The following is a 22,839-nucleotide window of genomic DNA, read 5'->3' as shown; positions in this document are numbered from 1 at the left end:
TCTCAATTTCCTCACCTATAAAATGAGCTGCAAAATGAAATGGCAAACCACTCCACTATCTTTGCCAAGAAAACCCCAAATGGGGGGGTCATGAAGAGCTGAGCATGACAGAAAATGACCGAACATACATACATACATATAATAACATCTATATAATGTAGAAATTATATGTATATATGCATGTATGTGTATTACACATGTAGGTATATAGATGTAATATGTGTGTATGTGTATACATACACATTTCCCTCCAATATGGTTTCCAATGATTAGAAACCATTGTTTTCTTAGGTATCATAATGATGGCATCCTAATAAAGCTGTCCCCAGCCCCAATATTCTAATTTCCTTATAGGCCCCACTGAAGAGCAGGCCTACTGCCCCCACCTAGCCACTCACCCCACCCCACACAGACACTCAATGTCCTAACTTCATATATGCCTCACTGTTCACTAGAACAATAAGTGTATCCATGAACTCATAGTTTTCACAGAAACAGCAGGCGTGTCCATGTGATGGGATCCCAGCCACTACCTCTAGCTAGGCACTGCTAGACCCATTCCTCATATTCCGCATTCCCCAGACCCATTCCTCATATCTCCCACAGAAATGGCAGGTGTGTCCATGCACTCAACCACAACCACATCCATCTAGCCTTAGACAGGACCACAACAGTCAGCCAATCAGAAAGCAGCACCACCAGGATGCCCAAGCAGGATGTGGATCCCAAAACAATAGAAGGGACTTTCCTTAAGTAGGCACAGGCGCAGTAATAGCAGAAGCTGTCCTTTAGGTGAATTTATGACATAGAGAGGCTTATTATAATATCATTATCATACATATGAACCCCCCAAATGGATTTTTCTGTATGCATTGTAGGTAATTGCATGTGCAGTTCCATTGTGGCTGGGATCCCTCCTCTATTACCTAATCCCTTAACCAACTCCTCCTGCCTCTTTAATATTAATCATATTATTATATTCTATGTAAATTTGGATTATGTAATCAGCATCTTTATCCTATAAAAATCCACCTTGCTTTCTCTGAAGTTGCTGGTTCCTCTTGGAACTTAGCCCACTTCATGAGAGGCATCAATCTCAATAAATGCCTATACTTGGATTAGAGGAAGTCTGACTCTGAATTCTTGGAGACGGTTTCACCACAAGACATCATGAAATCCCAAAAGTTTTTGGCGTCCCTGGGTGGGCAGAGTCTCTGACTCTGGCTGCCCCCTCCAGGTGGGCAAAGTCTCGGATTTGGACCCCCTCTAATCTAAAGGTAAGCCTATCTTTTTCCTTTCTCTTAGCTGGGAGGTCCTTCAAGCACCTAGGAAAACTTGATTGGGATCACTTAAGCCCTAATGCCGAAGGCCCTTGAGGCTGGCTGGCAAATTCCCTCTGCACAGAAGATTCCTTACTGAGAAACAGCAGAGCTCTTGAACCATTAAAGGGGTTATTTCTAAACCTAACTTCAGACTCCTTTACTCCTACCTATTATATTCAAGACTATAAAATATCAGATGGTTCTGCCAGGTCAGAGGGTATGTACCTGTATTAGCAAGCCAATAATGAGAATACAGATAATTATAATCATGCTTGTGTAGCTCTGCATTTCATTAATGAAGGGCTTAGCAAGTTGGTCTAGTTTTCACTATGGCCGTTTGCTTACTGTCACTGAAGACTTCCTCCTCCTCCTGACTTTACCCCTAAAAATGATTCAAGACCTCCATTATTTCTCAATAAGAAGCAATGTCTGGGACGAATGTTGGGAATTGGCAAGGACAGAAACTCATGCTTTTATTTAATTTATGTACCTACATTCTAGTCAACAAAAAACTTAGTAAGTGACTAGTGGTGGACACTAGAAAAGATACAAACTCATCCTCTGCCTGGTCTTTAAAGCCCTTCTTCACCAGGCCGTTCCCACTTTTCTAGAGTTCTTCCAACTTATTCTTCTCTACGTACTCTAGGATCCAGTGACACCGGCCTCCACGCTGCTCCTTGCACAAGACACTCCATCTGTGCCTTTTCAATGGCACAATTCAATTCCACAAGAATGGAATGCTCTCCTTCCCTGTGTCTGCCTCCTGGCTTCCTTCAAGACTCAATTAAAATCCCATCTTGTGCAGGAAGCCTGCTCCTTCTGTCCTTTATGCCAGTGCTTTCCCTCTGAGATCATCCCTAACTGACCCTGTGTGTACCTTGTTAGTATCCGATTGTCTGCATGTTGTCTCCCCTGTCAGACTGTGAGTTCCTCGAGGGCAGAGACTGTTGTCAGTCCTTTTTGTTTTTGGTATCCCTGTGCCTGCCACAGAGTTCAGACTTTTAACTGGTCCAACCCTTTAATTTTACAGATGAGGAACCAGAGACCCAGAAGAAAAGAAAAATTTGCCCAGAGTTACACAGCCATTAAGTGGCGAAGCCAAGACTTGAACTATGTTTCCTGATCCCAAGCGTAGTTCTCTTTCCACTGTACCATGCTGCTACAAAGATAAGAGACAGTCCTTGCCCTTATGGTATTAACAGCCTAAGAGGTGGGAAGGGAAGACATATACACAGATAACTACAGTACATAATATTAATACAAAAGTTAAAAAGAAAATAACAAAACAGAATAATGATGATTATCATCACTAACACTTATATAGCTTATATATAGTTTATTGTGTGCTAGGCACTGAGCTAAGTGCTTTACAATTGTTATCTCATTTGATCCTCATAACAACCCTGGGACATAGGGGCTATAATTATACCCATTTTACAGATGAGGAAAATGAGGCAAACAGAGGTGAAGCAACTTGCCTAGGTTCACACAACTGGCATCTGAGGCCAGAATTGAACTCAGCTCTTGACTCTAGGCCTGACACTCTATGCATTGTGCCACTCAGTTGTCCTAAAACAAAGTGCTAAACAAAGCAGGAAGGAAAAGGTCTTTACTGACTAGGAATTAGGAAAGGATTCATGGAAGAAATGGCATTTGAACTGGGCTTTGAAAGGCAGATTAGAATTAAAGAAAGGAGGAGGAGGAAAATATCAACCATGTGGAAGAATGTCGGAAAAGGCATGGAAAACACAGGGAATCTTCAGAGGATGAGGCAGCCAAGTTTTAGCTGGAGCAAGCAGTGACTAGGACAGGAGAACAGGAGATAGAGCTAGAAAGAAAAAATGGTGTGAGGCGAAGGAGGATCTTGAACCTGCAAAACAAGCAAAGGAGACTAAAACTGTCTTGGCAGGCAATGGGAAAGCCACTCAAGTCAACAAACAATCATTTATCTTATGAACACCTACTAGGTACCAAGCACTGTGCTAAGTACAGCTGTTACAGAGACCAAAGTGATAGAGTCCCTGTTATAGCGGTGTTCACAATCTCACCAAGAGACAATGTGTACAGACAGAGGTACATGGGAAACATATGCAAAGTAGATACAAGAAAATTGAAGGGGGAATGACTAGTGACTACGGAGATGAAAAAGGGTTTCGTCTAAAATGGGATGCTTGAGCTAAAATTTGCAGAAAATGAGGGATTCAGAGAGGGAAGGGTAAGAAGGGAATGTGCTGCAGGCTTGGGAAGTAGTGAGGGCAAAGTCACATATAATGAAGGTAGAGTGCTATACATGAGAAAAGGCGGCAGCCAGTTTGGGTGCACCATCCTATATGTGAATGGGAATAACGTGTAGGATAGACTTGGGCCAAACTGTACAGAGCTTCAAATACCACACAGAAAAATTAATAATTAATTATTAATTAATATTTAAGTTAATATTTAATCCTAGAATTAATAGGGAGCCATTGGAGTTTACTGAGTAGGGTTATGATACAGTCAGACCTGACCTTCAAAAAACTGCTTTGGTGACTACATGAAGCACAGACTACAAAGAGAAGAGAATTGAAACCAATTAGGAGGCTAGAGCAAAAGTCTAGGTAATTAAGTGGTGAGCACCAGAAGCAGAGTAGAAACTCCATGAATGGAGAGATGGGGATTTGAGAAATGACAAGCTTTGGTGACTAAATAGACACTTGGGGTAAGTGAGAGTGAGGAGATGAAGATTTCTAAGCAGCACTAAATCTATAAATATGGAAGATAAGTCTGGCAGTAGTTCAAAATATGGATTAGAGGGGAGAAAGAGTGGAGGAGGAAGACCTATATTTATAGTATCTCAATGGTGGCTATAGGGAACAGAGAGAGGACATATGCAAGGTGGCTAGAGGGGGCAGATATAAAATAAACACCAGCACTTGAAGTGGGTTTTTTAATTGCTCAAGACAGAGCTCAAATCACAAATGTTAAATATTTTTAATCCGGCATATCTGAAGACCAAATATACCACACTAGTTAAAATCCTCGGGAAATAATTTATCACCAAGAAGAGATAATTTCTGAAACATAAGGAGACATGCCTAAGCCAAAAGTTCCTGTTTCATAAGACTCTGGTCTCTGAATCATATTCAGGTTTTTAATGAAAGACTTTGAAATAATCTTTTCTTACATGATGTTAACAGTTCAATCTGTCTGAAGGGGATATTTCAGAGAAACATGGGAAGACTTATAAGAACCAAAGCAGAGTTAAATAAGCAGCAGAACCAGGAGAACAATTTATACAACAACAGCAATACCACAAAGACTCTGAAAGACTGAGAAATGCTGCTCAATACAGAGACCAACCACAATTCCAGAGGACTCAGGATAGAGCATGTTATCCATATCCTGATTGAAAGACAATGGGCCAAGAGTGCAGACTGAGACCAATTCTTTTTTGGACGTGATTAATGGCAGAATTTGTTTTGCTTGACTATAAATATTTGAAAGAGGGGTTTGCTTTTCTTACTTTCTCAACTGGCAGTAGAGTGGGAGAGGAGAGATGGGGAGGGAGAGAATACAGAACTAAAAATAAAAAAATTAATTTGCAAAATAGAGAGCGGAGGAAGCATTTGAAAAATGAAGCCCATTTGTAGAAATCAAAAGAAAAAATAGTCATATCTGTTGATATCACTACAAAGATGCTAAGAAGGTATTATGCTGTTCTTTCTGAATTAAGAAGGGAGCAGTTCAGAGGTAGATGTCAATATTACATTTGCAGAAATGTCTGAAGCTGTTCTCTTTGTATAAAAAGTAATCTACTCATTGGGCTTTAACCAGAAAGCTGTTATAGTATAATCTCTAAATTACTTTCTGGGGAGAAAAACAGAAAAAGTTATTAAGAAGATACATTTGGTACATCTGAGATCACTTCATACAAGGGCCTTTTCCAGAAAGAATAGAAATAGAAACAGTGGTTTCCATAATGCATTGTTCAAACATCATGAACAATGGCTCATTGTTCATTCTGATGCTTTTAGATGTATCAGGGTACAATTTTCTTTTATTATCTGCTTCCTGATTGGAATCTATTATCGTGGAATGCAATGGGCATTTCAAAGGCAGAAACGCAAAGAACCAAAACAAAGAAAGTTGTCAACTTCAAGGAAAAAGGTAACTTGGAATCCCATTCTCATATTGTGAATGTAAAAAACGTTCTGGAAGAGCCAGGTAACATAATTCCAAAAAGTGAAAAATGACCTTGCAAGTTTGGGAAGAGCCCATGAACGAATTTGAAAATAAGAATGTACCTTTTAAGATTCTAAAAGTGCTCCTAATATATCTTCTGAAAATAAAATCAAACCACATTTAAGGAATAAAACACACAAATATTTCTTCTTCAATTAGGCCAGCTTAGGAGGAGGTGGTCCAAAAAATGAGACAAAGAGATATAGTCAATTAATAACAAATGTTTATCTGCTGACTGACACAATCACATTAATCAATGTGAAAAATTTACTGCCTGATTTACTGGCAAGGACAGAAATTTTTAAAAATTAGGACCTATTGGATCATGAAGTTGCCTGAGAGAAAATTAAAGAGGACTTCTGGAAGGCAAGATGGCGGAGTAATCAGTAGATCACTGTCCCTCTCCCATTCTCATCCCTGAACACCCATAAAACAGTGTCCCACAACAGAACCTGGAATAGCAGAGAGACTGGAAAGATGGAGTGGATCAGTCTTTTGATCCAGGAGGCCTAGAGGATTGGCCAATAAGGCCCATATCACTCAGGTAAAAGGGGAGCGTAGTCCAGGACAGGAAGTGTCCCGCCAAGCCCACAACAGGCTCCATCTCAACAAATCAGTGGAAGATCTTGAGCCCCAAAGTGGTGGAGCAGGCAAACACCAACATCAGGACCCCCCATGTGCCTTAGCACAGCCGGGGAACCTCCCCCTCTGAGAATTAGATAAATCTAATCACAAAATAAACAAGAAAAAAGTTAAGGAGGTGAATAGAATTTTAGAAACATTAGATAGGGTAGACCTCTGGAGAAAACTGAATGAGGATAGAAAGGAATATACATTTTTCTCAGTGGTACATGGTACCTACACAAAAACTGACAATGTACTAGTGGATAAAAACTTCACAATCCAACGCAGAAAGGCAGAAATATTAAAGGCGTCCTTTTCAGATTACGATGCAATAAAAATTACATGTAATAAAGAGCCATAGAAAGATAGACTAAGAATTAATTGGAAACTAAATAATCAAATCCGAAAGAATAAGTGGGTCAAACAACAAATCATAGAAACGATCAATAACTTCACCCAACAGAATGACAATAATGAAACAGACCAAAACTATGGGATGCAGCAAGTGTGGTTCTTTGGGGAAATTTTCTATCTCTAAATGCTTACGTGAATAAAATAGAGAAAGAAGAGATCAATGAATTGGTCTTGCAACTAAGAAAAGCTAGAAAAAGAACAAAATAAAAATCCTTAATTAAATAACAAATTAGAAATTCTGAAAATCAAAGGAGAGATTAATAAAACTGAAATTAAGAAAACTATTGAACTAATAAATAAAACTAAGAGCTGGTTTTATGAAAAATCAATAAAATGGATAAACCTTTGGCTAATTTGATTTAAAAAAAAGAAGAAAATCAAATTACCAATATCAAAAGTGAAAAGAGTGAACTTACCACCAATGAAGCAGAAATTAAAACAATAATTAGGAGGTATTTTACCCAACTGTAAGACCATAAATCTGACAATCTAAATGAAATGGATGAATATTTACAAAAATACGAATTGCCCAGATTAACAGAAGAGGAAAATAAATATTTAAATAAATACATTTTAGAAAAAAGAAAAACTGAACAAGCCATCAATGAATTCCCTAAAAATCTCCAGGGCTGGATGGATTTGCAAGTGAATTTTGCTAAACATCTAAAGAACAATTAATTCCAATACTATATAAACTATCTGGAAAAATAGGTAGAGTCCTACCAAATTCTTTTTATGATACAAAAGTGGTGCTGTTACCTAAACCAGGAAGAGCCAAAACAAAGGAAGAAAATTATAGACCAATTTCCCTAAAGACTATAGATGCAAAAATTTTAAATAAAGTATTAGCCAAGAGATTATAGCAACTTTATCACGATGATAATATATTATGACCAGATGGGATTTATACCAGGAGTGCAATTGAACCAGGTTCAATATTAGGAAAACTATCAGCATAATTGACCATATCAATAACAAAATTAACAGAAATAATGATTATCTCAATAGATGCAGAAAAAGCTTGACAAAATATAGCACTCATTCCTATTAAAAAGAGGTGAAACTATAAGCAAATTAGGAGAGCAATGAATAGTTTACCTGTCAGATCTAAGGAGAAGGGAAGAAATTATGACCAAACTAGAGATAAAGAACATAGGGAAATGCAAAATGGATACTTTTGATTACATTAAACTAAAAATTTTTGCACAAGCATAGCCAATGCAATCAAGATTAGAAGGGAAGCAGAAAAATGGGAAATAATATTTACAGCCAGTGTCTCTGATAAAGGCCTCATTTCTAAAATATACAGAGAACCAAGCCAAATTTATAAGAATACAAGTCATTCCCCATTGACAAATTGTCAAAGGATATGAACAGGAAGTTTTCAGAGGAAGAAACTAAAGCTATCTCTAGGCATATTAAAATGCTTTAAATCACTGTTGATTAGAAAAATGCAAATTAAAAAAACTCTGAGGTACCACATCTCACCTGTCAGATTGGCTAACATGACAAAACAGGAAAATTATAAATGCTGGAGAAGATGTGGGAAAATTGGAACACTAATGCAGTGTTGGTGGAATTGTGAACTGATCCAACCATTCTGGAGAGCCATTTGGAACTATGCCCAAAGGGCTATAAAAATGTGCATACCTTTGACCCAGCAATACCACTTCTAGGGCTGTATCTCAAAGAGATCATACAAATGGGAAAAGGACCTATATGTACAAAAATATTTTTAGCAGCTCTTTTTGTGGTGGCAAAGAATTGGAAATCAACTGGGGAATGGCTAAACAAGTTGTGGTATATGAATGTAATGGAAAAGCAGACAGACTTCATAATAACCTGGAAAGACTTACATGATCTGATGCTGAGTGAGGGGAGCAAAAGCAGGAGAACATTGTACACCATTACAGACACAAGGTATCTATGATGACTAACTTTGATAGACTTGGCTCTTCTCAACAATGTAAGATTCTAAGACAGCCCCAAAAGACTTATAATGGAAAAAGCTATCTACATCCAGAGAAAGAATTACGGAGTCTGAATGCAGATTGAAGCAAACTATTTGCTCTCTTTTTTTTTGTTGTTTTGTTTCTTCCTTCTTGTGGTTCATTCCATTGACTATAATTCTCCTTTACAACTTGACTATTGTGAAAATATGCTTAATGTGAAGGTATATGTAGAACCTATATCAGATTACATGCCATCTTGGGTGGGGAGGAGGAAAGGGGAGAAAATCTGGAACTCAAAAACTTGTGGAACTGAATGTTGTAAATTAAAAATAAATAAATTTAAAATGGAAAAAATGCTCTCAATCACTATTGACCAGAAAAATGCAAATTAAAACAACTCTGAGGTACCACCTCATACCTATCAGATTGGCTAACCTGACAAAACAGGAAAATGATACATGCTGGAGAAGATGTAGGAAAATTGGAACACTAATGATTGTTGGTGGAGTTGTGAGCTGATCCAATCATTACAGAGAACAATTTGGAACTATGCCCAAAGGGGCGTAAAATTGTGCATACTCTTTGACTCAGCAATACTACTTCTAGGTCTGTATCCCAAAGAGATCATAAAAAAGGGAAAAGGACCCATATGTACAAAAATATTTATAGCAGCTCTTTTTGTGGTATCTAAGAATTGGAAATTGAGAGGATGCCTATAAATTGGGGAATGGCTGAACAAGTTGTGGTATATGAGTGCAATGGAACATTATTGTTCCATAAAAAATGGTGAGTAGGCAGACTTCAGAAAAACCTGGAAAGACTGAAATGAACTGAGCAAATTGAGCAGAACCAGGGAAACACTGTGCACTATAATAGCAACACTGTGTGCTGACAAACTTTGTTAGACTTAGCTCTTCTGAGCAATGCAATGATCTAAGACAATTCCAAAAGACTATAAAGATGGAAAATGCTATCCACATCCAGTGAAAGAACTAGGAAGTCTGAATGTAGATTGAAGCAGACTATTTTCTCTTTCTTTTATTTTTTTTCTTTCTCATAGTTTTTCCCTTTTGTTCTTATTCTTTTTTCACAACATGACTAATGTGGAAATATGTTTAATATGATCATACGTGTATAACCTATATTAGACTGCATGCCATCTTGGGCAGACGGGAGTGGAGGAGGGGGATTTTAGAACTCAAAATCTTATAAAAGCAAATGTTGAAAACTAAAAATGAATAAATAAATTTAAATTAAAAAAATTACAGATATGACTTTACAAAATGTATTTCTAGTAAAAAAAACCTTCAAAAAGTAAGAACATTAAAGAATAATCAATAGAAAACAATTTCTATATTAGCCTTCTAAAATAAAAGAGAAGAACTCTATATTAGAGCTCATAATGGTCCACCCATTTACTTTGGAGAAGAAATAGTTTTTATTAATCAAGGACATCTTCATGTAAAAACAAAATTAAAACCATGGTAAAATTTTCCAACCAAAAAGTAACAAAAACAAACATACTCTACCACTGTGCAATTCCACTCCATAGAATTCTAGTGTTCGGGCAATGTTAATAAAGCAGGATTCTGCTTCAGATTGCTTGAGGCCACTAGAGAAAATAAAAATAAAAAAGAGACTTAATGAGAATGGGAAAGAGTAATTCAATAAGCAGACAAAAAAGAAACTGTGTAATTAATGAACTGAATTTTTTCATAACAAAATCAACCAAATTTGATAATCATCTTTGCATGGTTGTTGTATACCTCAATTTTAATACCATTAATTCCAAAAGAAAGCAAAAATTTTATTAAAATGAAGCAATCAATTTCAGCTACTTACTATGGCCTCGATTTTCTCTATCACTCCTATGATTAAATGACCCATCTCATTTATTGGTCCCTCAATATTCAATTACAATTACCTCTGTCTTTTTACTTATTTGAAGCTACCCGATTTAAATCCAAACTGATTTCTGTCTTAATTCCTTGGAGAGTTCCAATGTCAGAATTCCCAAAGGCAATGTTACACATAGAGAATAGTCTTAGAAATTCAGACAAAGATATGTATTTTGAAGTCTCCTTTTATAACCTCTTTTTAATGACTTGGTCCTTGCTTTTAGCTTTCAGAGTTTGAAGTATGCTTATGCCTGTCAACAAAGTCAACACTCACTCTTTTATTATAGTTTAATTTGGCCTGAATCTGAGCAACTGCAAATAGGGAAGAAATGCCTAGTCATTCTTCCTTTTAAAATAGTGACAAGAAGGGATTCTCCTTTTGAAAATAATCAACAACAAAACATCATGTATGCACGTATATACACATAATGGAATTACTACGGTGCTTTGAGACTACTCTAACATCAATGGGATGATCATGAATGTGTTTGATTGCTACAGGGAAATACAAGAAAAAAACTCATTGGTTTACACTTCATCTGATACGTATTTTAAAAGACCATAGCCATCTGAATCATTCCAAAGAAGTCCTAGGTTATGAATGGGCAAAAGGGGGGAAACACAAACAACACACACATGCATGCATGCACGTATGAACACATGCGCGCGCGCACACACACACACACACACACACACACACACACACACACTCTTTGGCAGCTGAGGTGTAATTTCCAAACTTGTGATTTCATTGATGTAGTAAGCCTCAAGTCTAGTGACTCCTTCAATGGAGATAGACAATTCTGTAGCTTATAGTCTCAAAAAATTGTCTGGAACATTGAAAAGATAACTGACATGCTCATTTTCACCAACAGAGTTTATCAGAGGCAAAATTTAAACTCAGATCTTTCTGACTCGAAGGCCTGTCTTCTGTCTACCATGACACAGATAGTCTTATGTAGATCTGTACTTATTTATTTCAATGGACCTGTGATTTCATTTAGTAGAGGACTCCCACTGAACAAACTTCCTCTCAACCAATGCTGATAGACACTGGCAACTTACAGTCTTAGAGAGTGGGTTAAAAGTACCTTGACCAGGGTCACACAGCCATTATATGTCTGTCCAAGGCAGATTCAAAACCCAAGTTTTCCTGATTGTAGTTCCATAATGGCAGGGACTTTTTGTTTTTATTTGTATTTATAATCCATTACATATATCATTTATAAGCCATTATATATGCTTGGCACATAATAAACTTAATAAATGTTTACTGACTAATTGAATGACTATTCACCAAAATATTCTATTCACTAAAATACACTTCTTTTCATATATGTACAAATATCTAACGTTTACTCTAGGAATACGCTATTTGGGAGTGAAATTTATTACATGGTACATTTGTATTCTGGATGTGCCTTATATAGGCTTGATGGAACCTTGTACATTTGAGTTTTTTTAGTATCTGAAAGAATATTTTATAATTTTAAATAAATATGGAGGAGTACAATTTCTGTATCTTGGCCTTTATGACTGATCTACAATTTGTTTCCTTTTTCAGGAGCATAACTCCCAATTATACCGTTAGTGCTTGAGGAAAATACAACCTGCTTTTCAATGATACCCTTTACGACAATAAAATCATAATATCAATTTTATTCTGTCATTATTATTATTCCTAGGATCCACACAATGAGGGAAAATCCCAATGAGGGAGAAACTCAGGTTGTTAAAAGTCACTAGGAGTGATTTTAAAATGTACATAAAACTATTCTTCAGAAATGTAGGGGACTGAGGACAGCAAGTGATATAGTAGCACAGTGCACCCAAAAGCCCTAACAGAAACAAAGCAGTGATCGGGGAAAGGTTTATGGATGTGGTAATCAGGGATGTTATAGATTTTGTGGGGTGGGATGGACAGGGCATGTTTTGGTTGATCATGAGGGAAAATGGCATGAAGCATTGTTATTACTGTTTTTCAATTCAGATTCCATAAAGAATATCTAGTTACCAGGAGCTGGCTCTAACACTTTAGTAAGGACAAACAACCAGATACAAATTTATGGAGAAAGCTGAGGTCATGTTGGATGGTCCAAGAGATGATCTATGCCTCAAGCTAAAACTCAGGAAAATACATGCTCTAGGAAGATCCAGGATTTTTAAAAACAAAACAACAGCAACAAAATAAACAACACCAGTTCTGCTTAGAACGCGAGAAGAGCCAAATACTGGAGTAATTTGTCAAAAGTTGCACCTAACAGAAGGTACTTATGCGTATATAACATATTCCCATTTCTAAAGGTTCACCTCATGTTTAGAATTCTGAATTTCAAATCTCAAGTTTGAAAAAGATACTAATGCTCACTTAGCCCAACCTCTTAGCTAACTAAAAGATCCCTGAATCCAGACTCTGCTTACATCATTTGATGAAGAAATAACTACCTAATGAGAAAGTCATTCCGTTAAAATAAAAAACAAAAAAACCCTCTAACCAAAAGTTTATCTTCCCCATAGATTGTTCCTAATAAGCTTTAGTATAAATACCACCCACTAGGGGAACTGTTAATGGAAATAGATGTAAATGGTTAAATTCCCATACTATTTTAAATGTACTTTATCAAAATTATTTTTTAAAATATTTTTTAAAATGCTATATAATTGTTTTAACAGCTTTTTTAACAGAAAAGGCAATGATGCCTGGATTTTGACCTTAATGTCTTGAGATTCACTATCTCACGACTAGGGAAAGACCAAATTATTGGGCTGGTGATACCTTAAGTTGGCAGCAGCATCCAGGTGGTGGCAAAAGTACTGATGAGCAACTAACCACCATTTGGGTATGCCTCCCAAAGTGAACCCTAGCCAATGAAAACAAACACTTAACTTGTATCTGATGGTTTTAACTAAGCACTAAAAGATGTACAGGGAAACTGAAAGCCTTTCTCAAAAATTTCCCATATGTAGCAAGGAGATAAATCAAAAATTTCAAATTAATTTTACTAAGAAATGAGGAAAGCTAGAAGGTCTTTTAAAATACAATTACTTGTTAAAGGAATCATTTTTTTAAAAGGCAGTAATAAATGTGAGAGGCAGCATGGCAAAGTGGATAGAGTTGGCTTCAAAAGCAAAAAGACCTGGGTTCAAGTTCAACCTCTCAGTCCTTTAGGCAACTGTCTAAGATTTTAAATAGTAGAGAAGGTGCTAATCTGCATTGGTGGAAAGAGTTCTCCCGTCTGGGAATTCCCCATGCCAAAGAAATCACTAGTCCTGTCCCTCTCCTTAGTAATAAACATGCAACTCTGGTGTTATTTTTTTTAATCTCAGTTAGTAGAATAAAAGCCAAATAATTTTTTCTCCTTCAGATGAAATGCACTGTTCTATTCAAGGTAAAGATATTAGAGCAACTTGTTTCAGAAATTCTTGAAAATTCTTGAAAAATGAGAGATAAATTGCTTTGCCTGTCTATGCATTTTGACTTGTGTTTTGTTTTTCTTTAAGTTCTTTCAATGGAGGAAGTGGGTATCTCGGGTATTGCATTTCTTTCCTTCTCAATGGCTGGAGAAGGGGCAAGAAGAAGGGAGAAAATTCACTACGAAAATAAAAAAAAATTTAAGATCAATTGGGGAAATGGGGAGAAAATTTGTCGTTGTTCAGTTGTGTCTGACTCTTCACGACCCCATTTGGGGTTTTCTTGGCATTTTACAGATGAGGAAACTGAGGCCAGATATGAACTTAGGAAGTTGAGTCTTCCTGACTTCAGGCCCCACACTCCATCCACTCTACCACTTCGCTGCCTTTGGAGAAAAAAAATAAATGCTTGTTAAAAAAGAAATCAGCAGCTAGGTGGTGCCGTAGATAGAACATTGGCCTGGAGTCAGGAAGATCTGAGTTCAAATTCAACCTCAAACACTTACTAGCTCTGTGACCCTGGGCAAGTCACCCCATTTGCCTCAGTTCTTCATTTGTAAAATGGAGACACTGGAGAAAGAAAGGGCAAACCACTCCAGTATCTTTGCCATGAAAATCTTATGGACTTGTCCATTGGGTCACAAAGAGTGAGACATGACTGAAAAACAAATTTAAAAATAAAATTAGAAAAAGAAAACAGATTAATAATAATGATGATGATGATCATAACTAACATTTATGTGGCACCTATTTATGTGACAGGCACTGTGCTAAGCTCTTTAGAGATATTATCTTGTTTGATCCTCATAACAATCTTTTAAGATAGGTTCTATCATTATCCTCATTTTACAGATGAGAAAACTGAGGCAAATAGGTTTGTGGCAAGTGACTTGCCCAAGGTCACACAGCTAACAAATTTCTGAGGCCGTCTTAACTCTAGGCCTGGTGGTCCATCCACTGTGCCACCTAGCTACTAGTATAATTATTAATCTAATATCTAATCTAACCTAATATCTAACCTAAATGCTAGATAGTTTTTATAGAGTCAAATTCATGAATGTTAACAATTTTAAAATGGAAAGGGATCTTAGTGCAAATCTTACAGACTGAATTAAAGCCCTGGAGGCAGAGCTGCCTAATAAGCGGTTTGGGGTCTGCTATGGTCTCAGGGGCTTTATATCTGAAATGAACATATGTGAAGTCCTGGGATCAAAGAATGTCAGTACTAGAAGGGCCCTGATGGATTAAGCACAACCCCCTCATTTTACAGATAAAGAAACTGAGTGACTGAGTTAGTGAGTGTCATGACCCAGTAATCTGATCTTTCTCCAAGCATGGGAAGGTCAGTCTCAAGGACATTTAACTCACGATCTAGGTAGTATCGCTTTTATTTTTTTAAATTGTCCAAGATCACAGAAAGTAGTTGCCAGAGCTACTAAATTCAATTCCAAATTTTCTCTTCTTTCTAGAGGCTTTGTAATTTTTAGGTTTCAAGTTTTAGATAAATTTTTGAGCACAGATAGGCAATCGCTTTTCCTTGGACTTCTTTCTTTGTGTAGGATACGGAGGCCATAACTTCTAGTTTATTGAGTTTTGCCTATATGAAAGTAATTTTTAATTAACTAATATTAATTTAAGTGAAGTCTGTGTTTTTGATGTATCATTTTACACATGACTGTTTATTAATTTCATAATAACTCAAGAAGGCCAATTTTTGCTAAACTTGGTAAAATACTAACAGCTATCAAGATAGGTCAGTCTGTGCACTGGCCAGCCATATTGAAACAAAACGGCAGCCAAAACAACTTTTTAAATGGGTATTTCTATTGGGAGTTAAGGCTATAAAGACAACTGTCTTAACAGGAAAGTAGGCTCAGTTTGCCTTTTTAAAACAAAATTTGTTATATTACTTTTACTATAATCTACACTGGGTAAAAGCAAAAACAGTCATTTACCAGCATTGACTAATGTTCAATGAACAGGTATACTTTACCCCTAAGAGAAGATCTCAGAACCACTTCTTGTTGCTGTTCAGTTGTGTCTGACCTCTTATGACTCCAATTGGGATTTTCTTGGCAAAGATACTAGTGTGGTTTGTCATTTCTTTCTCCAGCTCATTTTACAGATAAGGAAACTAAGGCAGATAGGGTTAAGTGACTTTCCCAGGGTCTCACAGCTAGTAAGTATCTGAGGCCACATTTGAACTCAGATCTTCCTGACTCCAGGCCTGGATCTCTATCCACTGTGCCACCTAGCTGCCCCCTCACAGTACTAGTCTATACAAACACAGCTACCAACATGCTAATCCATCCACCATCCTTTTAAAATAATTCCTGAGCTAGAGGTTAAGATAAGATCACACAAGTCACATTATATAATGCCTAAACATATCCAGAACTAAGTGATTAAAATAATCAATGATGCACGTGAAATGATTCTGCTTTAGTCAGGTATTACCTGTGCTGTTCATGCAGTGACTCTACTCTGGTTACAAAGTCTTTATTCTGATCTGGTATAAATTGGCTATCAGAAAGATATCCTGAATGATGCAGTGTAGAGTTATGGTCTCCAAAGTGAGCTATTAAGAAAAAAAAAAAAGGAGAGGGGAATTAATAATTAATTTAATCTTTTGTTCAGACAGTCTGTACTAATAGACGACAATAGCATCATAGTCAGAAGCATCGGTAGTTCTATAAAAGAGACTAACAAAGATGACACTCCTTGCTGTATGCATACAATGAAGAATTCCCATCACAGCTGAGGGCCAGGATGAGTCTGAAGAAAGCTCCCATTTGGACTAGGTCCTTTACCATTGTTCACCGCTGATAGATGAATTGGAAATATTCATTATATTTTATATATGTATATGTATTTGTATTCATTATAGATTATATTTTTTATGATATAATATATTATATTCATTATATTTTACCACACACAGTACAGCAGTTTAGGTTTCTTTCTTCTAAACTCAACCCAGTTGGGTTTAGACAAATAAGAAACCTCCCTTAGAAATACTATGCTAGTATTACACACAAAAATCCAAGTCTGGCCTCAGACACTTACTAGCTGTGTGACTCTGGGCAAGTCGCTTAACTCTGTTTGCCTCAGTGTCCTCATTTGTAAAATGAGCTGGAGAAGGAAATGGTAAACCACTCTAATATCTTTGCCAAGAAAACCCCAAATGGGGTCATGAAGAGTCAGACATGACTGAAAATGACTAACCAAAAACAAATTATCTTTCTACATTTAACATATATTACACAAACCTATGTACATATACACACTATTACATAAATTACTTTAGTCCTAAGTTTGAAATCTCTATTAGACGGATGTTATTTTTATCATCGACCTGGTCTATACTGCAACATTGTAACATCTGCTTTTCTCTCCTTTGATCCTGACACAAGTACTTTCCAATAATTTTCGATCCTCATGCTAAATAATCTCCATAGAGGAGGGAGAGCTTGTTGGCATACAGGGCTACGGCCCTTCCTTCTCTTGTATCTGTTTGTTCTAGATAAACTGTTGCCCTTTTCAAGGGCCAGGGCTAAACTCCAATCCCTCTATGCGAGTTCCTCTTCACTTATTTTCTTCATCTTAGTCTTGCCTCCTCGGTGCTCATCTTTGCCAATGACAAGCCCTTCCCTAGGATGCCATACTAATTTTTTTGGGTCAGGGTTATCTTGATTCCCACTCAATTTTGCTCACTGGATAACCTGACAATTGATATGCATGTTTTATGCCCTGCCTCTGTTCTCTTGCTAACCCATTCCTTTGTTCCCCTCCTTTGTTAAACTCCCATGAGTCTTCCATGTGTCCGTGGACTGCAGGCTCTCCTATCCTCCTTGGGGACAGCTCAATCACAGCTGAGAGCAATGAATTCACTGGGAGTCAGAGCCAGTCTGCCCTCTACTGGGAGCAGTGGAATTTGTGGTCTCAAAACAACTTGATGCTGCCTGGATTAACTTTATCACAGTATTTCAGAGTTGGGAAGGACTCAGAAGCCACTGAGGCCACCCATATAAAAAGAAAATGCTCTTCACAATATATCCAACAAGTATGGCCACTTAACTTGTACTTGAAGACCTCCAATTATGGAGAAGCATGTGGGATGAGAGGCAGTGTGCCATAGTAAACAGAACACTGAATTTTAGAATCAGAAAGGTCTGGGTTCAAATTTCACCTCAGATATTTGTTGTGTGGCCCTGGGAAAGTCACTTAATATCTTTATGCCTCAGTTTCCTCATCAGCAGAATGACAGCATTGGACTCAATGGCCTCTAAATTCCTTCTAGCACTGATGCTGAGTGAAGTGAACAGAACTAGGAGAACATTGTATACAGCAACAGCAACATTGTGCAATATTCAACTGATTGACTTAGCTCTTCTCAGCGATACAATGATCCAAGAGAATTCCAAAAAATTCACGATGGTATCCACATCCAGAGAAAGAATTATAGAGTCTGAATGCAGATCGAAGCATACTATTTTCACTTTTTTAATGTGTTTTTTCCTTTTTTTCTGTTTATTCTTTTACAACATGACTAATGTGGAAATATGTTTTACTTTATTGCACATACCAGATTGCTTGAATTGCAGAAGAGGAGGGAGGGAGAAAAATTTGGAACTCATAATCTTTCAAAAATGAATGCTGAGAATGGTCTTTACATGTAATTGGAAAAAAATAAAATGCTATTAAAAAATAAATTTCTTCTAGCTCTAAATCTATAACCTAAGGTAACCCAATGCACTTTTAGACAGCTCTAATTATCAACAAATTCTTCTTTACATAGGCCCCAAATTTTAATCTTTTGCAGCCCCCACCCACTAAGCCCAGCTCTGCTGTCCTGTTCTGCCAAGCAGAATAAAACGATCCTCTGGCCAGGGCAGTGTACAAAGGGACCATTACCTCCTTATTCCGAGAAACTCTGCCTTTCCTAACGGAGCCTAAAAGCAGATTAAGGTTTTGTTTTTTTTTTGGCCGCCACATACCATTATCTTATACTGAGCTTTTTATCCCCAAAAGCTCCCACATCTTTTCCGAAAAACTGCTGTCTAAATGCTGTTGCTGTTGTTTATTTTTCAGTCATGTCAGATTTGTCATGACCCCATTTGGGATTTCCTGGCAAAAATACTGGAGTGGTTTGTCATTTCCTTCTCTAGCTCATTTTACAGATGAGGAAACTGAGGCAAGCAGGGTTAAATGATTTGCTTGTGGTCACACATCTAATAAGTATCTGAGGCCAAATTTGAACTCAGGTCTTCCTGACTCCAGGCCCTGAGCTCTATTCACTGTGCTACCTAGTTGCCCCATGCCCACTGACACTTACTAGCTGTGTGACCACAAGTAAGCTGCTTAACCTCTCTGAGCCTCAGTTTTCTCATCTGTAAAATGGAGATAAAATTGGCAATCTTCTTACCTCCAGTACAACTCTAAGTCCCACCTACCATCTATACCCTATAACCCCCAAAAAACTGCACTGTTACCTCATAATCCATATCTTTATTGTTATTCCTGAAATGTCTGCCCTCTTGTTCCCTTCCCATGGGAAACTCTTTCCCATCCTTTAAAACCCAATTCCTATGCCACCTCCTCTACCTCACCCTCTGCCCAATGCTTATAAACCACCTCGTCCCACAGACCTCTCATAGCACGGTTTTTATAATTCTCTTAACATGCAAAATAAAATGCATTATAATTATCTTTAGAGGAGTACTTCCCCAACCAGCCCATTAGCTAGGGTTTGGAGGCAGGGAATAACTTTCTCATGGTACTTCTCAACGATGAGATTTCAACAGGTCAAAGAGCAGAATTACTTTTGTTACTTTTCACATTTTACCAGATTGCACTGAAAAGATCATGCCAATGTGCAATTCTACCAGCAAACTACTGGGGTGGGACCTAGTATGATTTAGTAGTAATTACAGCGGATCTGCATTTGGAGTGAGGGGCCTAACCTCGAGCCACAGCTCTGCCACCTACATGACTCCAGGCAATACAAGTCACCCCAACTCTATGGACTCCAACATCCCCATACAGAAACAGCTCGGAATTAGAAGGAGTCTCAACAGTCAGCCAGCCAATCTACAGCCATAGAGGAATACCCAGCATCCTCCACAAAGAATCATCATTCAGCTCCAGGGATGGGGAAAGCTGCCCATTCTTGAAGAGGTCTCATTATTCGTCATTATTCTTATGTTGAGCTGAAATCTGCCTTTTCAATTTCACTCACTGTTCCTACATGTCAGACCTCTAAGAAAGAACAAGACAAAGCTAGTGCCCCTGCTACAGAAAGTCCTTCAAATACCTGAAGGTATCAGCAACAACCTTCTTTGCTCCCTCAAGTATTTTTTGCTTCATTCCTTTTGGGTAAAAAATACAGAACAAAACAAAGGAGATAACCATCTTTCTTCCTTATCTTGGAGTACTGGACTGGAAAGTTTGCTTTTACAGCACAGTTCTCAGTCCTCAGACCATCCTGGACCCCCACCCATAGCCATGCCCCCATTGGCTTCACTCTACCTTGTCCATGTCCGTTCTAAAATGTGGCAGTCGGTCTAACCAGGACAGAGAACAGCCCCTAGAGATGTACCTCATATCACAGTAGTTTTTCATTACTATAGTCCCATAACAAGTTCCATATGATCACATAATGGAGATACTTATGAAATTATATATTTTTTATTGATTATTCACATCCAACTCTTCATTGACTACACTTGGGGTTTTCTTGGCAAAGACACTGGGAATGAGTTGCCATTTCTTTCTCCATCTCACTTTACAGATCAGAAAACCAAGGCAAACAGGGTTAAATGACTGGCCCAGGGTTATACAGCTAGTAAGTGTCAGAGGCTAGATTTGAACCCAGCTACCTAGCTGCCTCCATGAAACTGTATTAACCTCACATTAATATTTCAAGTTCATTTGGTTTCCTCCCTCACCACCATACTGTAGGAATTGTTTCCATTGACCTCACAGGAATTCAGTCTCCTGATCTGCCTCATTTTCCATTCATCTATGGGCTTTTTAAAAAGTATTACGTGGTCCAAAACCAAGTTCAATCAGAGGAGAATCTAAGTTCCTTGAGGGCAGGATATATTTTGGTTTTGTCTTCATATTCCCAGTTCTCTAGCAGAGTGACTTGCATTGGAAAGTGCTTCAGAAATGTCTGTAGAATTAAAAGTGTCATCCTATTCCAGTTTCAAACTAAGCCTATAACTTTCTCTGGCCTCTAATATTAGTGGGGCTATAATCTGGGGACTGACAGTGGTGTTGAATGTAGGGTGCAGAAGGAACAAAGCCAGAGAACTTATTTTGGTTGATCATGCATATTTGATAGAAGGAATTTCTTTTTGTTTTTTTCCCCTAATAGAATGAGGGGCAAGGCAGAGAAAAAAATTTTAAAAATTAATTTAAAAATAAATTTAATTTTAAAAAAGAAATAATTTTTTAAAAAAGGATAACACACATTTCCCTGAACCAGTACCAAATGTGGCCTGACACAAAAGCAGCACCACAACAGACCGTCTGAGGAAAAAGGGCAGAGAGCTAATTGGTCAGGAATTACCTGGTATATATACAGCTCTGAACAAGAATCTCAGCTGTGAAAGCACAGATAACTCCTCCTCTATGGTAATATGTCTCACAAAACTGAAAAAATTTGATCACCAGCATCAAAAGAGTTCTTAACGCTGGTATTTATAAGCCCAGACTAACTGCCTCCAATAAGGATGGTTATTGATGAATACACAATTTCTGTTCGCTATTTGTTTGTTCTTTCTCTACTACATGCTTGTATCTTTGCCCTTGCTCTCTATTGATCGTGGATGTTATACCTGTATTTTACCAGCAAAAACTGTCTTATTAAATGATAATGATATAACTAATATCATTAATAATTAATGGTAACTCTTACGACACTTCTCAATGATGGGATTTCAGCAGATCAAAGAACATAATTTTTGTTGTGACTCGTCACATATTACTGAATTGCCAAAAAAACAAAAAGATATTGCTAATTTGCAATTATATCAAGAAAACTAAGACTGTACCTCTTTCTCCAAATCCTGCCACCACATAATTGTGTTACTTTTAGCTGCTTCTCAACTCGATAGGTCAACCTGATAGGTAGCAAGTGGCACCTCAGAGTTGCTTTTTGTTAAATTTGTCAGGGGGTTTGGTCATGAGTCAGAAAGAATTTTTAAAAGCAATTATTTGTGGGGTATTCTCTGTTGTAAAATGTCTGATCTTATCCTTTGACCATTAAGCAAAGGTGACTTGGATTATCTGAGTCTTTTAAATACTATGATTTCATCTATTATATTTGCTGCAAAATTTTTTCTACTTTTTATTTTGATGTTTTCTTCTGCAGAACTTTATTTTTGTAATAAAATCCTTCTACCTAATAATTTTTAGATGTTCAGTCATTAAAAATGATCTGCCCTCCAGAGAGGAAATAAACATCATCTTCCTTTTCAATAGTTTTTCTTATATTCTTTTATATTTTAAAAAAATTATATAGACCCAGCTGGAATTGATTTTGGTATATGGCATGAAGCAAAGATATAAATTTATTTATTGCCATGTTCTAGCCAGTGTTCTTAAATTTGTCAAATAATGAATTCTTTCTCCAGTAGCTATCATGTTCTCCAGAGTTACCAAGTGATAATCTTTTATACCTATTCGGTCTTATCTATGGGATTCTCTTCTGTTCTACTTATCTTTTCTTCCCCCTTTTAAAAAAAATGTTTTTGCCTATTATCAGACAGTTTTTATATGAACTCTTTCATCTTAAGTTTTAAAGTCTGGTGAATACAACTTCTTTGACTTTTCTCTCCCAAATTTACCCTTTAAAAATGCTACCCATTTGTTTTTCCATACAAATTTCATTACAACTTATCTAATAATAACAACAATTGCTAACATTTATGTAGCACTCACTAGATTTTTACTAAAATTCCAGGTACTGTGCTAATTTAACAATTATTGTCC

At 37.1% G+C, this 22,839-nt stretch overlaps 1 protein-coding gene across 2 annotated transcripts in view; it reads right to left on the bottom strand.

The window, feature by feature from the left end:
- Window positions 1–22,839, bottom strand: part of PTPN3 (protein tyrosine phosphatase non-receptor type 3) — a 256,929-nt gene that overhangs the window by 99,022 nt on the left and 135,068 nt on the right. For both annotated transcript variants that reach the window (XM_036738284.1, XM_036738276.1), the window contains exons 8-9: window positions 16,300–16,420; window positions 10,058–10,145 (exon numbers count right to left, since the gene is read on the bottom strand). In XM_036738284.1, the coding sequence (XP_036594179.1) occupies window positions 10,058–10,145; window positions 16,300–16,420 (209 nt within the window). The remainder of the gene's footprint in view (window positions 1–10,057; window positions 10,146–16,299; window positions 16,421–22,839) is intronic.

Source organism: Trichosurus vulpecula, chromosome 1, assembly GCF_011100635.1.
Source record: "Trichosurus vulpecula isolate mTriVul1 chromosome 1, mTriVul1.pri, whole genome shotgun sequence".
NCBI classification, from domain to species: Eukaryota; Metazoa; Chordata; class Mammalia; order Diprotodontia; family Phalangeridae; genus Trichosurus; species Trichosurus vulpecula.
This window is presented reverse-complemented; position numbering and strand designations above follow the sequence as displayed.